General features: G+C 42.6%; 1 protein-coding gene across 1 annotated transcript in view; it reads left to right on the top strand.

Annotated features, from left to right (window-relative positions):
- The window catches only part of Pgant2 (polypeptide N-acetylgalactosaminyltransferase 2), a 463080-nt gene that overhangs the window by 399353 nt on the left and 50230 nt on the right, over positions 1–13497 (top strand). Inside the window, exon 4 of the mRNA XM_067153354.2 lies at positions 10962–11029. Coding sequence (XP_067009455.2) covers positions 10962–11029 — 68 coding nt within the window. The remainder of the gene's footprint in view (positions 1–10961; positions 11030–13497) is intronic.

The raw sequence follows: 13497 nt of genomic DNA on the forward strand, positions 1-13497 counted from the left end.
TCGCTGAAAGTTAAGCATATTTGCTTTCTTTAACATCTTTTCAGGCTTTTGATTTAAAGTCCAAAGTACAGTACTATACAGACATTGCACACATTCATAAGAAATATTTTCTTCTTATACAGGAAAATGCGTTATAAAAATGGAATTTCGCTTTATTTCTTGGGAAAAACTTACATTGCGCATTTTGTTCTCAATTTCGCATTTTGTACGGATTAAAAACAACACTGATACACCTAAAGCCATGTAAGCGTCAAATATATTTACTAATAATAATCTTATTGCCTTTACGTCCCAATAACTACTTTTAAGGTTTTCGGAGTCGCCGAAATGCCGGAATTTAGTCCCGCAGGAGTTCTTTTACGTGCCAGTAAATGTACCGACTCGAGGCTGACGTATTTGATCGCCTTCAAATAGCAACGGACTGAACCAGGATCGAACCTGCCAAGTTGGGGTGGGAAGGCCAGCGCCTCAACCGTCTGAGCCACTCAGCCCGGTAAATACATTTACTTTTACAGTATTTGGCCATATTTGAAATTAATAGCTATTCGAAAATCGATCACCTCTACTGATAATATGGTTTTTAGAAGTTGAAAGTGTTGCAGACTGTATAGGAATTGAATTTGTCCGGATCCTTGTCTGAATATTCAGCGCTGAGACCTTCGTTGCAGAGGGTTTCGGATTTCATTTGCGGCTGGGTCCGGGATTTTAGCTGCATCTGGTTAATTCCTCTGATCGGGGACTGGGTGTTTGTTGTCCCCATGCACTCCTCGTCATGTTGAAACATCACATCACACTACAAACCACCACGGAAGCACGCAATAGTAAATGCATCCCTCCACATAGGGTTAGTACCAGGAAAGGGATTTAGCCGTAAAACAATGCCAAATCCGTGTGTGCGACACATTCCACACCCGTGACCCGACTATGGCGTGCGAAAAACGGTGCCAAAGAACCATCTATGCTACTCATTCATATTTATTTAATACACAGTTCAAAAAATCAGGCGAACATGTCTTGTAACGTCTGATATGTGAACGTTAATTGGGCAGATGGGGTTCCAATGGTCGTACCGCAACCTTGAGACCTTAGCTACTCAGGGTATGTCAAATCGAAGTTATCCTCCCTCTGTAGGCGTAGCCATGCATTAAACTGTCAGATGACCCCTCAAAACGAAATGAATAGCGGTGCGTCTGTGTGTCGTTGTAAGGTACACAGACTACTCCGGTCACTTAAGCACGTTGTACGTCAACCAGCACATCCCATGAGACATCTTTACAAGGTTCAAGTCGCAAGGGCCGTCACTCTGATCCAGGAAGGATGGACTTTTCGTCGTGTTGCCATGGATTTCAATGTTTCTCCGCCAGTTATTCACCGCTTGTGGAATCGCTACACTGAGACAGGCCAGTTCACAAAGAGGGTTGGACAAGGTCGTGGACGCATGACAACCCCACAGGATGACCGATATCTGACCATCTGTGCGTTGTGGCGTCGTTCAGGAACTGCCAGAGAACTGCAACGAGACCTCAGGAGGGTCACAGCAACATCGCGCAGCTCGCCTTCTGTTTGCCCGTACTCACGTCAACTGGCAACGACATGTGTCGTTCACAGACGAGTCCAGATTTCCCCTGACACGAATTGATGGACGTCAACGTGTATGGAGACGCTGTGGTGAACAGTACAAGCCAAATGTTGTCTAGGAAGGTGACCGATTCGGACAAGGTTCTGTGATGGTGTGAAAACGGAAATTCACGGATAAGTATCTTCAGGGCTGCCGACAGTGGGGTTAGAACCCACTATCTCCCAAATGCAATCTCACAGCTGCGTGACCTTAACCGCACAGCCAACTGGCTGGGTTGTTCTTCGATTTATGAGGAGTCATTTCGTGTTGACAGTATCACTGTTGGCTTCAGAAAATGATCCGTTGGACTTACGAATCCTTGTAGTGATATGAAAACCACAACTGTATGACTGATTCTCCTGAATATAGCTTATGTACACAAGAAGAGTTATACTCTTCTCAGACCCGGCACCCGACAAATATAATGATATTACATTCTGGAGTTCAAGCGCTTCCTTTACGACGTTCAGTTTGCAGTTACGGTTTGTTCATCAATGTACACATGTTAACTGTTCTTATTCTTAATGTAATGTTTTCGTTATGTGGACAAATTAATTATGTCCACAGTGATTTAGAAATTTATTTAAAACATGTTTAGCCCGACTATTGCTTGTGATAGGCCTCTACATTCGATTTTCCTTTCGACCTCCCTTGTTGACTTCTTTGCCTCTTCCTACCCGAAGGATATTAGGTAGTGAGGCCTAGGAAGCATTTGATTTTCGGTCTCCTCATGGCTCATCCTTTTTTTCCCAATACATTCATTCTTCAGATTTATTTGGTTTCATTTACAATTGGTGTTAAGATTGTGGATCGGGCAGGACAGAATACATCCCGTTCCTGCGACTTATTTTTTTTGCTAGGGGCTTTACGTCGCACCGACACAGATAGGTCTTATGGCGACGATGGGATAGGAAAGGCCTAGGAGTTGGAAGGAAGCGGCCGTGGCCTTAATTAAGGTACAGCCCCAGCATTTGCCTGGTGTGAAAATGGGAAACCACGGAAAACCATCTTCAGGGCTGCCGATAGTGGAATTCGAACCTACTATCTCCCGGATGCAAGCTCACAGCCGCGCGCCTCTACGCGCACGGCCAACTCGCCCGGTACCTGCGACTTATTGGCGATACCCAGGTTTTTTCAAAGCGGGAGATTTACATGGCAATCACAGGTCTTGTCACTTTAATCTTCCCTATCTGACCACCTCTGGCCAAGTGTTGCTGTCTTCCGATCCCGACGGTATTACGTCTGTGAGGCTTTGGTACTCTTACATGTTCGCACCTTCCGTGGCTTTCACTTTCGTTTACCAAACACCTTGTCTGGCTCCATGGCTAAATGGTTTGCGTGCTGGCCTTTGGTTCGAGAGATCCTGAACTGTGTGCCGTCTCCATTATTAGTAGCGCCCCCTCCTCAGAGACGCGCACGTCGCCTGTAGTTGTCAGTTCGAAAGACCTTGACCAGGCCTCTCCGAAGGCCATACACCATTATTATTATTATTATTATTATTATTATTATTATTATTATTATTATTATTCGCAAGGTCGGAACTCTTCCATTTTCTCCTCAAGATGGTCGAGCTCAGTGGCACAGACGGCAGAAGCCCAAGTTACCGGGCTCCATCTCGACGCTTTCCAATGTATTTGAAGCTGCTCAGATACACCACCGGTTGATTTACTGCCGTGGAGAAGTACTCCTGTGGGACAAGACTCCAGCTCCTCGGTGTCTTCAAAACCATAAAGCTAGTTAGTGAGACATGAAGTCATTAACATTAGCATTACTTCATCGTATTCCTCTTCCTTTTGTCCTTATGATTAGAGTTGGCAGGGTTTGATCAGACAGTGAAAATGAAAATCCACATCCTGTTTCCAGTCATTCGACTGGGTAAGGAATGGAATGAATGAAGCCCCGATCTAGCGGCGAGGATGGGAATTGTGCCGGCTGCCGAAGCCTGTCGCACTCCTCTGGGGCAATGATAAATGACTGACAAATGAAATGTTAATGGAGAGTGTTGCTGGAATGAAAGATGACAGGGAAAACCGGAATACCCGGAGAAAAACCTGTCGTGCCTCCGCTTTGTCCAGCACAAATCCCACATGGAGTGACCGGATTTGAACCACGGTATCCAGCGGTGAGAGGCCGACGCGCTGCCGCCTGAGCCACGGAGACTTTGCATGTTATTATCAGACAGTGATTTACTTTATGTTGTTTAGGTTAGATTACGGGGTGATACGAGTAATATATCAAGATCATTATCACATAAACGCTAGTGTGTGGTCCAGTTATTCATTGATCAGCGTCATGATTTGACCGTAAAACGAACAAGTCCAGTTTCACTGTACGCAGTTGACGTGAGGAATGTGAGAGGGAACGGGGATTGATGTTTCTATGTGCACTCGAAATATCTTGCGAAGGAATGTTTGGCATGGTGAGTTTTATATCGTGCCTCGTTGCTAGATGTTGTGGTCATCAATTAGCTATACTACGCCGTTTAGCCACAAATGGACGCTTAATCGCTCGGATATCATGCATCATTACATCATGAACTTTATCTCTACCCATTTCTATATAAGGACAGGGATCAATTCGTCTCGTTCTGAATATTGTTTTTTAATCTATCACCGTTATCGTCAGTATTTCACCTGAGTAATTTACTGGAAAATATAAAATGTACGGGTGGGGTGCACTCAGAAATTGTGCTATAACTTCAACTTATTCTTACAGTCTGGTTGTAATAAGAATTTGCTTCAAAATTATAATATGTTGGCTCTTTAACAGAAGTGTTGACAGTATCGTATGAGAGGCGACAGTTTTCCGTAGTTTCCCATTTCACCGAACTTGATAGCTGCAGTCGCTTAAGTGCGGCCAGTATCCAGTATTCGGGAGATAGTGGGTTCGAACCCCACTATCGGCAGCCCTGAAGATGGTTTTCCGTGGTTTCCCATTTTCACATCAGGCAAATGCTAGCGCTGTACCTCAGTTAAGGCCACGGCCGCTTCCTTCCCCCTCCCAGCAAATTCTGGGGCTTTACCAGTGTTGTCAACTAGTACTTTGTTTCCCCGTCATACCAACATCCGAAAATCCGCCAAAATTCGTCAAAATAAAAAGAATAAGGTTACCTACCCAGTATTTCTAGGCCTAAATAAAAATAAAATGTAAACATTTTTACCTACAGATATCGATTAAAACAGTAAACCATCCACTTTATCATGATTGTATGCCTCGAATTCTGCAGTTGAAATAGTGGATTAGGCTGCGAACGAGCCAATTTTCTTGAAGATTTCGTGGTTGTGTATAGTAATGATATCATGTTGTCATACGCATAAAAGTGGCCCTCACAGTGAGAAATGAATTCATCATCTTGGTTTTAAGATTGTTTCTGAGGGCTTTCACATAATTGAGCATACTGAAAGCGATATAATTCGTAAACTTTCCGACAGAAAATCTGTCGTCTGTCAAAGCCATATTTTCCGCGTCACATACGCTGAAATTTGGCCACTTTGGTCGGAGATTCCGTCAAGTTGGCAACTGGGCTCACTTCCTTCCCACTCCTAGCCCTTTCCTATCCCATCGTCACCATAGGACCTATCTGTGGCTGTGCGACGTAAACACTGTAGAAACGATAATGTTTTTTTACGCTCCACTAACTACGTTTTCGGAGACGCCCCAAAAAAAATATGTACCTCAGAGGTCAAATATCGTAACTATATTTCTAGTGATTTTGAGGTTGTGGTGTCGTAACAATTGTTAGAATCAAATTTGTTTGAAGGTATGCTATAGTACAGTCCTCATCCACTATAGGAGCCATTTTAAAAGACAGTATACCGAGCGAGTTGCCCGTGCGGTTAGGGTCGTGTAGCTGTGAGGTTGTATTCGGGACATGGTGGGTTCGTATCCCACAGTTGACAGCCCTGAAGATTGTTTTCCATGGTTTCCCATTTTCACACCAGTCTAACGCTGGGGATGTAACTTAATTAAAGCCATGGCCGCTTCCTTCCCAATCCTAGCCCTTTCCATCTAGCATCTAACACATTGTGTTAGTGCAACGTTAAACCGTTGGCAAAATAAATAAATAAATAAATAAATAAATAAATAAATAAATAAAATACAATTCAGTGTGCGGCATAGCAAACTACTGAAAATACAAACATGCCGAAAACATCAATAAAATAATAATAATAATAATCCCCGCGAACTTTTTTACGGTTTTAGGAGATGCGGAAGTGCCGGAATTTTGTCCCACAGGAGTTATTTAACGTGCGTGTAAATCTACCAACACGAGGCTGACGTATTTGGGCACTTCCAAATACCACCGCACTGAGCCAGGGTCGAACCCACCAACTTGAGCTCAGAAGGCGAGCATCTACCTCCTGAACTACCCAGCTCGGTCTGAACATCAAGATTAACGTGCAAGGTGACTACGGCAATACGCATATACCATGGGGACACGTCGTCCTTTCGTAACACTCTTACTGAACCTAGTTGAACACCACGAAACCCAACCTTCAAGTAGTTGGAAGATATTTGAGATGGGGCACTCTGTACACGATGACGAGTCTCCTGTAAATGCGGTCGAAAATGTGGCAGCACATTGGCGGAAAGAGCCGCCGGGGAAAGTATAGATATTTCGGAGACTCGCAGATGACTCTGAGAACTCATTCTGAGAATTACTGTCTGAACATACCACCCACTCTATGTCTCTCCTCTCTTTAGTGCCTCGTCTGTGACTCCTGTGTTGAGGAGCGGAGATAACTGTACGTCCATCTACGGTCAAATGGCTCCATCAGCCTCGTCCACAGGGAGTGGCCATCAAGAGACAGTGCTCACTAAAATCCAACCGCGAATCTCATGTTTTTAGAATCGCCAGGAATTAGGAGGGAATGTACTTCCACCTTGCAACATGTTCGGCGCTTTCCCGACAAACTTAAAACTGAGAAAGTCAGGCAGCAAATAATAATAATAATAATAATAATAATAATAATAATAATAATAATAATAATAATAATAATAATAATAATAATAATAATAGTTGGCATTTCTATGTAAATACATATTATTTTCATTAGCAGCAGTTAAAATAATGTTATTGGCTTTACGTCCCACTTTTTACGATTTTCGGAGACGTTGAGGTGCCGGAATTTTGTCCTGCAGGAATTCTTTTACGTGCTAGTAAATCTACCGGCACGGGACTGACGTATTTGAGCTCCGTCAAATACCACCGGACTGAGCCAGGATCGAACCTTCCAAGTTGGGTTCAGAAGGCCAGCGCTCTACCATCTGAGCTATTCAACCCGGCGGCACAGTTAAAATGCTATCATATTTTACATCTTAACATGTTTAATAACTTATTTACCAAGCTCGATAGCTGCAGTCGCTTAAGTGCGGCCAGTATTCAGTAATCGGGAGATAGTGGGTTCGAGCCCCACTGTCGGCAGCCCTGAAGATGGTTTTCTATGGTTTCCCATTTTCACACCAGGCAAATGCCGGCTTAATTAAGGCCACGGCCGCTTCCTTCCAATTCCTAGGCCTTCCCTACCCCATCGTCGCCATAAGACATATCTGTGTCGGTGAGACGTAAAGCAAAAAAAAAAAAAAACAACTTATTTATTATATGTTCGATATTTTATGGTTTCAAAGGTATTCTAATCACAAAATTATTTAAAGTGTATTTCACTAACATCAATATTTCAAATACTGCATTTGGTATTTCTAGGAGATATGAAAAGCAACTCCTCTATGCATTTACTGTTCCTTCTGGTCTTTGGCCTCAGCCCACTTTTACCCACATCATGTTCAAGCAATAAATCTTTAACTGCACTCATTTTATACATTAATTGTTATTTGAGTCCGCCTCTGTGGTGTAGTGGCTAGTGTGATTAGCTGCCACCCCCGGAGCCCCGGGTTCGATTCCAGGCTCTGCCACGAAATTTGGAAAATCGTACGAGGGCTGGAACAGGGTTCACTCAGCCTCAGGAGTTCAGCTGAGTAGAGGTGGGTTCAGTTCACACCTCTGGTATCCTGGAAGTGGTTTTCCGTGGTTTTCCTCTTCTCCTCCAGGCAAATGCCGGGATGGTACCTAACATAAGGCCACGGCCGCTTCTTCCCTCTTCCTTGTCTATCCCTTCAAATTTTCCCACCCCGCAAGACCCCTGTTCAGCATAGCAGGTGAGGCCGCCTGGGCGAGGTACTGATCATCCTCCCCAGTTGTATCCTCCGGCCCAAAGTCTGGAGCTCCAGGATACTGCCCTTGAGGCGGTAGCGGTGGGATCCCTCGCTGAGTCCGAGGGTAAAAGTGACGCTGGAGGGTAAACAGATTAAGAAAGAATGAATTGTAATTTGATACATTACAGATATTTTTTTCCGTTATTTTTCACCATTTTAAATAAAAATTACACTCCATATTTTGACATTTTTAATCGTGTATATATTTACTTATTTAGCAATTTTTTAATTACCTACTAGCTGTTGTACACAACATTGAGAGGACAGTCACCTTGCATGTGCATGATTACATTTTTTGTGGACCCTTCAAGTTGTTCTCCTGAGATTCTGAGGCTCGTATTGGTGGACAGACAGGAGGCCAAGGCGACGATGGTTAGATTCAGTTTCTAATGGTTTAAGGGTAAGAGGTTTGCAACTAAACGAGCCCACAGAGTTAGTGGAATGGTTTAGTTAATTCACACAGGTTTGCAGACTGAACACTGAAATACATAAGTCTATAATCAGATCGTATGTATGCTATATTTCTCCGTAAATTTTCTTCTTATTAATATCCTAAGTTGTAGGTGGCTTGACGTCATAAGAATTTACTTCTTCGTTTGTGAAGAAATTGCCTGTAATTTAATGATGTTCCGTGTAATATTTTGATTTACAGTAAAGTTTTTTCTTGCGGTTTGTCGTATCGAGACTTTCTAATAAAGACTCTATGTGTGCCCTTTTCTCTCGTTTTGAATCTGATAAAGTGAGCAAGCCAGAGAAACTAATTTCCGAGATATAAAGTTGTTGTAAACACAGGGCAGGCTTGGAAGATAACGAGTCAAGATAGTATAAGTTATGAGCTTTGCTTCCAATATTAAAGTTACTAGCAACTTAATTCTGGGGTATATGAAATGCTTTAAGTGCTTCTAATTCAGATAGATTGCATGTTGAAGGAAATGAACAGTGATATCTCGAGATGGCTCCATTGAAGCATGTGGAGTACGATATTCAGTAATATCATACGCCCGAGGAAGATTCTGAAAGTTATTTAAGTAGAATGCTTCTTGATCTCTCCGGAGACGGCTGAGTCTCGACACGGTCACTTATTATTTAAGGGGGGATGTACATCTTTCACTATCCTAAATGTATTCAAATTTAAATTATTATAACTTAGCAACTACAACTGCGCATATATAGAACTAGCAATTACCCGCGGCTTCCCTCGCGTGAATTTCCTAATTTGATCAAAGTAATCGTTTCTCGGCATTGTACTAAGACATTATCTGAAAATTACTGAAGTATAAAAACTCACCCAAAAATTGAGTTTCATTTTCCCCAGAAATTCTTTGTAAACCACGTTTGTGGTATTACCTTTTGGGGCTAAGAGACCAGGCGACATATAACTGTACATATGAGAAACAGTCTTCTCTCAAGTCGAAAAAATAAATACATGGTTATTTATTTTTAAAGGAGATTCCAAATACCTATTCCCACATCTGTAATATCTTCGGTTTTTTGAGATATTCATAAATATCCCAATAAAAATAATTCAACCCCTTCCAACAGTCCGTCCACCATCCCCACCCCCATTCAAGTGTATTTTCTGAAAACAAAAATACATGTTCCTTTATTTTTAAATGAGATTCCAAATACCAATTTTCACGTCTGTAACATCTTCAGTTTTAAAGATATAAGTATCTTCATGAAAAGTAATTCAACTATTTTTCACTTCTTTTCACCCCCCCCCTCTCCCCCGCCCCTCTCCCGTTTAGTGCCTTCTCCGAAAAGAAAAAGGTACATGTTCCTGTATTTTTAAAGGATTTTCCAAATACCAAGTTTCTTGTCTCCAACATGTTAAGATTTTGCCATATAATGTAGATATACCGGTACTCATTTTAAAAATTCACCCGCTTTTCCAAATTCTTTCAGCCCCTTAACTAGGTTTTCCGACAACAATAAAATACGTGTTTCATTTTTTTAAAGGAGATTCCAAATACCAGTTTTTATGTCTGTACGTCTGTAACACCTTCATTTTTTGACATAAATGTATACTCATAAAAATAATTCAACTTCCTCTTCTTCATTTCTTTCCACCCCTCTCCCGCCTTAAGTGGACTTTCCAAAAACAAAAAGTACATGTTTCTTTATTTTGAAAGGAAATTCAAAATACCAACTTTCACGTTCGTAACAGCTTCAGTTTTTAAGATAAAGTATTCTCATAAACATATTTCAACTCCTTATTGACTTATTTTCAACCCCACACCCCTTACGTCGATTTTCCGAAAAAAATGCGAGTTCCTTTATTTTTAAAGGAGATCCCAAATAATAATTTACACGTCTGTAACATCTTCATTTTTTGAGGTATAAGTAACCTCATAAACGTAATTCAACTCCTTTTTCACCCTTTCATCTATCCTATCCGACCTCCCTTGGTCAACTCTTGTTCTTTCCTGAACGCGACGCTATTAGGTTTCCGAGGGTTAGGGAGTCTTTCGTTTTCACGACCTTCGTGGCCCTTTCTTTGGCCGATACCTTCATTTTTCTAAGTGTCGGATCCCTTCCATTTTTTCTCTCTGATTACTGTCATGTAGAGGACGGTTGCCTAGTTGTACTTCCTATTAAAACAGTAATCACTACCATCACCATTGTGATTTCCACAGCTTAAGACAGCCGGATAGATGACGAGACGGAATTATGGTGGCAGTATCACTTTACTGCCTTGCCTTTTGGTTGTTTCTCCTATTTCTAGACACCGAGCTCGATAGCTGCAGTCGCTTAATTGCGGCCAGTATCCAGTATTCGGGAGATAGTAGGTTCGAACCCCACTATCGGCAGCCCTGAAAATGGTTTTCCGTGGTTTCCCATTTTCACACCAGGCAAATGCTGGGGCTGTACCTTAATTAAGGCCACGGCCGATTCCTTCCCACTCCTAGCCCTATCCTGTCCCATCGTCGCCATAAGACCTATCTGAGTCGGTGCAACGTAAAGCAACTAGCAAAAAAAAAACTATTTCTAGACACACAGACTTACTGTATTATACTCCGCTAAGGATTTGCGAGTATGATTTCAGAACAATTGTTTCGTATAATGTTGTGTACTCTTAAAACGAAACTTTTTCATAGTGAGATTGATAATGTTTCTTTTTGTGTTGCAGTGTCCTCAATCGCAGTCCGGAACACCTCATCAAGGAGATCATCTTAGTGGACGACTTCAGCGAGCACCGTAAGTATTTCTTGTGTTTAATAGTGGTACTGTTATTTTAAATATATAGGGAGTAATTAGTGAGGACTTTATTGTGCTATAGGGACAGTTGTTTTTAACTACTTTGGTAAGATTGTTTATACATTTCTAGGTGGGCAGTAAGTAACTAGGTATTAATTAATGGTTGTAGAACTTTTAATATGAATGGAATCATAATAAAAAATAGTGTGTAAATATACATCATTAAATAGCATTTGAACTTTCGTCCATCGGAAGTACAGACGCTGGCCATGAGAGCGGGTATCCCCTGCCCGTCATAAGAGGTGATTAAAAGGGGCCCCATGGCCTCTTGAAATGGGAGCGTGGGTTGGCGACCACGGGACCCGTAGCTGCGTCCCTGGCATTTCTTCCACTTAGCTGTGCCAGGCTCTTCACTTTCATCTATTCTTTCCCACCTTCCTTGGTCAACTCTTGTTCTTTTCCAACTCCGACGGTATTACAGCATTCGAGGCTTACCTAGGGACTCTTTCATTTTCGTGGCCCTTGCCTTTCTTTGGTCGAATCCTTCATGTTTTGAAGTGTCGAACTCCTTCCACTATTTCCCTCTGATTAGTGTTAATAGAGGATGGTTGTCTAGTTGTACTTCCTCTTAAACTATAATCACCATTTCCACCAACACGCGCATCAATGACAAAGTTGGCCGACCGTCAGCTTTGAGCGCAGATTGGTGCATGCTGTGAAGTGTGGAATTCCGTTGTTCTCGTTCAGAGGTGTCGGCCCACTGTGAAGGAAGGGAATTTACTACAATCCGTTCAGAGACAATAAAGCTACTGACGACGGGTCTGGTTAATCATGCAAGAAGAAATGGCCGTTCATCCCCATGTCGGACTGAGGTGAACGTGACAAATAAATCCTAGCCCTGTTCAGGCTGCTCGAGAAAGCAGACTCAAAAGGTACGAGGTACGGAAAGTATTAAAGGGAAATTATATTTCTACCCATTGAAATCCTATCACGTGCAGCAGCTGACACCAGAAGACTGTGACCGCAGAACGGAGTATGGAGAGTAGATGCTGGGTTGGCGAGAGGACTCTTCTCAACTGTATCAAGACACCCTCTGGAATGGCGAGGCCGTATTCCAGGTAGGAGATCTCGTCAATCAACACAGTTTTCATTATTAGGTGGAACACGATCCCAGTATGGCGGAGTAGAGGATACAGAGTCCTTCAAAAGTCACCGTGTGATGTGGAATGACGGCCATATCATCTCCGTGACGCCATGAACATGGGTACGCTACCGTGAGATGCTTGAAGATTACGTATGGCGCATGGTGTCTGGATGTGAGAACGGCATTATTTTGATGCAGGATGGCGCACTTCCTAATTTTACCAATGACGTGCATACGTAGTTAGATGAGAAATTCCTCCGACGTTGGCTAGCGTGACGCGGACCTCATGAATGGCTTGGAAGAAGTCCAGATCTCACACCTTGTGACTTTTTCCTGTGGGGTTGCGCAAAAAATTAAGTTCACCGGACGAAACCTTGCACAGGACGTTATCACCAGTGCCCCACATGACTTCCTCTAGAAGATTGTGAAATTCATTCCCGGCCGAAAAAGTAGTTGGTAGGACGTAAAATCAATAACATTATTGCAATAATTCTACCACAAACATTCAGGCAGCCATATTATCGATTGATCTTGGAGTGTTGTTAGTTTCTTTCCTACCAATAGATTTTCATTATGTCTCGTTTGTAATTCGTGTTACTTCGTAGGGACAATGTTTCGCAAGCTCGTGTGCTCAGCTAGTTCTTACGTGACTGTTGACGGATTTTATGTGATAACTTGTTTTCTGGATTTTTTCCAGCTTGTCTCAGGTATTTCTTCTGTGGTACTTCCTGGGGAGCCTCTCTTGATTGTCTACGTTTAACTGGCATCAGCCTTGTCTACTCGGCTGCTGACTACTGTGCTTCTGTCTGGTTGGAAAGTGTAAACGTGAAGAAGGTAGACACAAAATTGAACGATACAATGCGTTGCATTACTGGTACCATGAAATCAACTCCATGTTACTGGTTACCTGTGCTGAGTCACATTCTTCCACCTCACTTAAGACGGAAGCAAGCTCTACCAGGGGAATCTAAGAAAATCTTTGCATCATCCTCTTTGTCACTGCACCAAGATGGATTTGACCTAAATGAAACTGGAAGCATGAGTGGTCAACAAAAACATTGGGAACAAGTGCCCTCCTTCTTGATCCCACAAAGAAGCCAAACGGGTTTGACCTACCGAGGAACCTCTGGTGCCGTATCAACAGCTTAAAGACTGGACATGGTTGTTCCAATTATTTCAGGTACAAGTGGGGTTGGATCAGTTCACCAATGTGTGATTGTAACCTGGAAGAACAGACGATTGAGAACCTGGTCCAACGCTGTCCTCATCATTCGTACCCTGGCACTCCTGATGACTTGTTCGCTCTCATATCCAGTTTATCTGA

The sequence above is a fragment of the Anabrus simplex genome, chromosome 9, assembly GCF_040414725.1.
Source record: "Anabrus simplex isolate iqAnaSimp1 chromosome 9, ASM4041472v1, whole genome shotgun sequence".
NCBI classification, from domain to species: domain Eukaryota; kingdom Metazoa; phylum Arthropoda; class Insecta; order Orthoptera; family Tettigoniidae; genus Anabrus; species Anabrus simplex.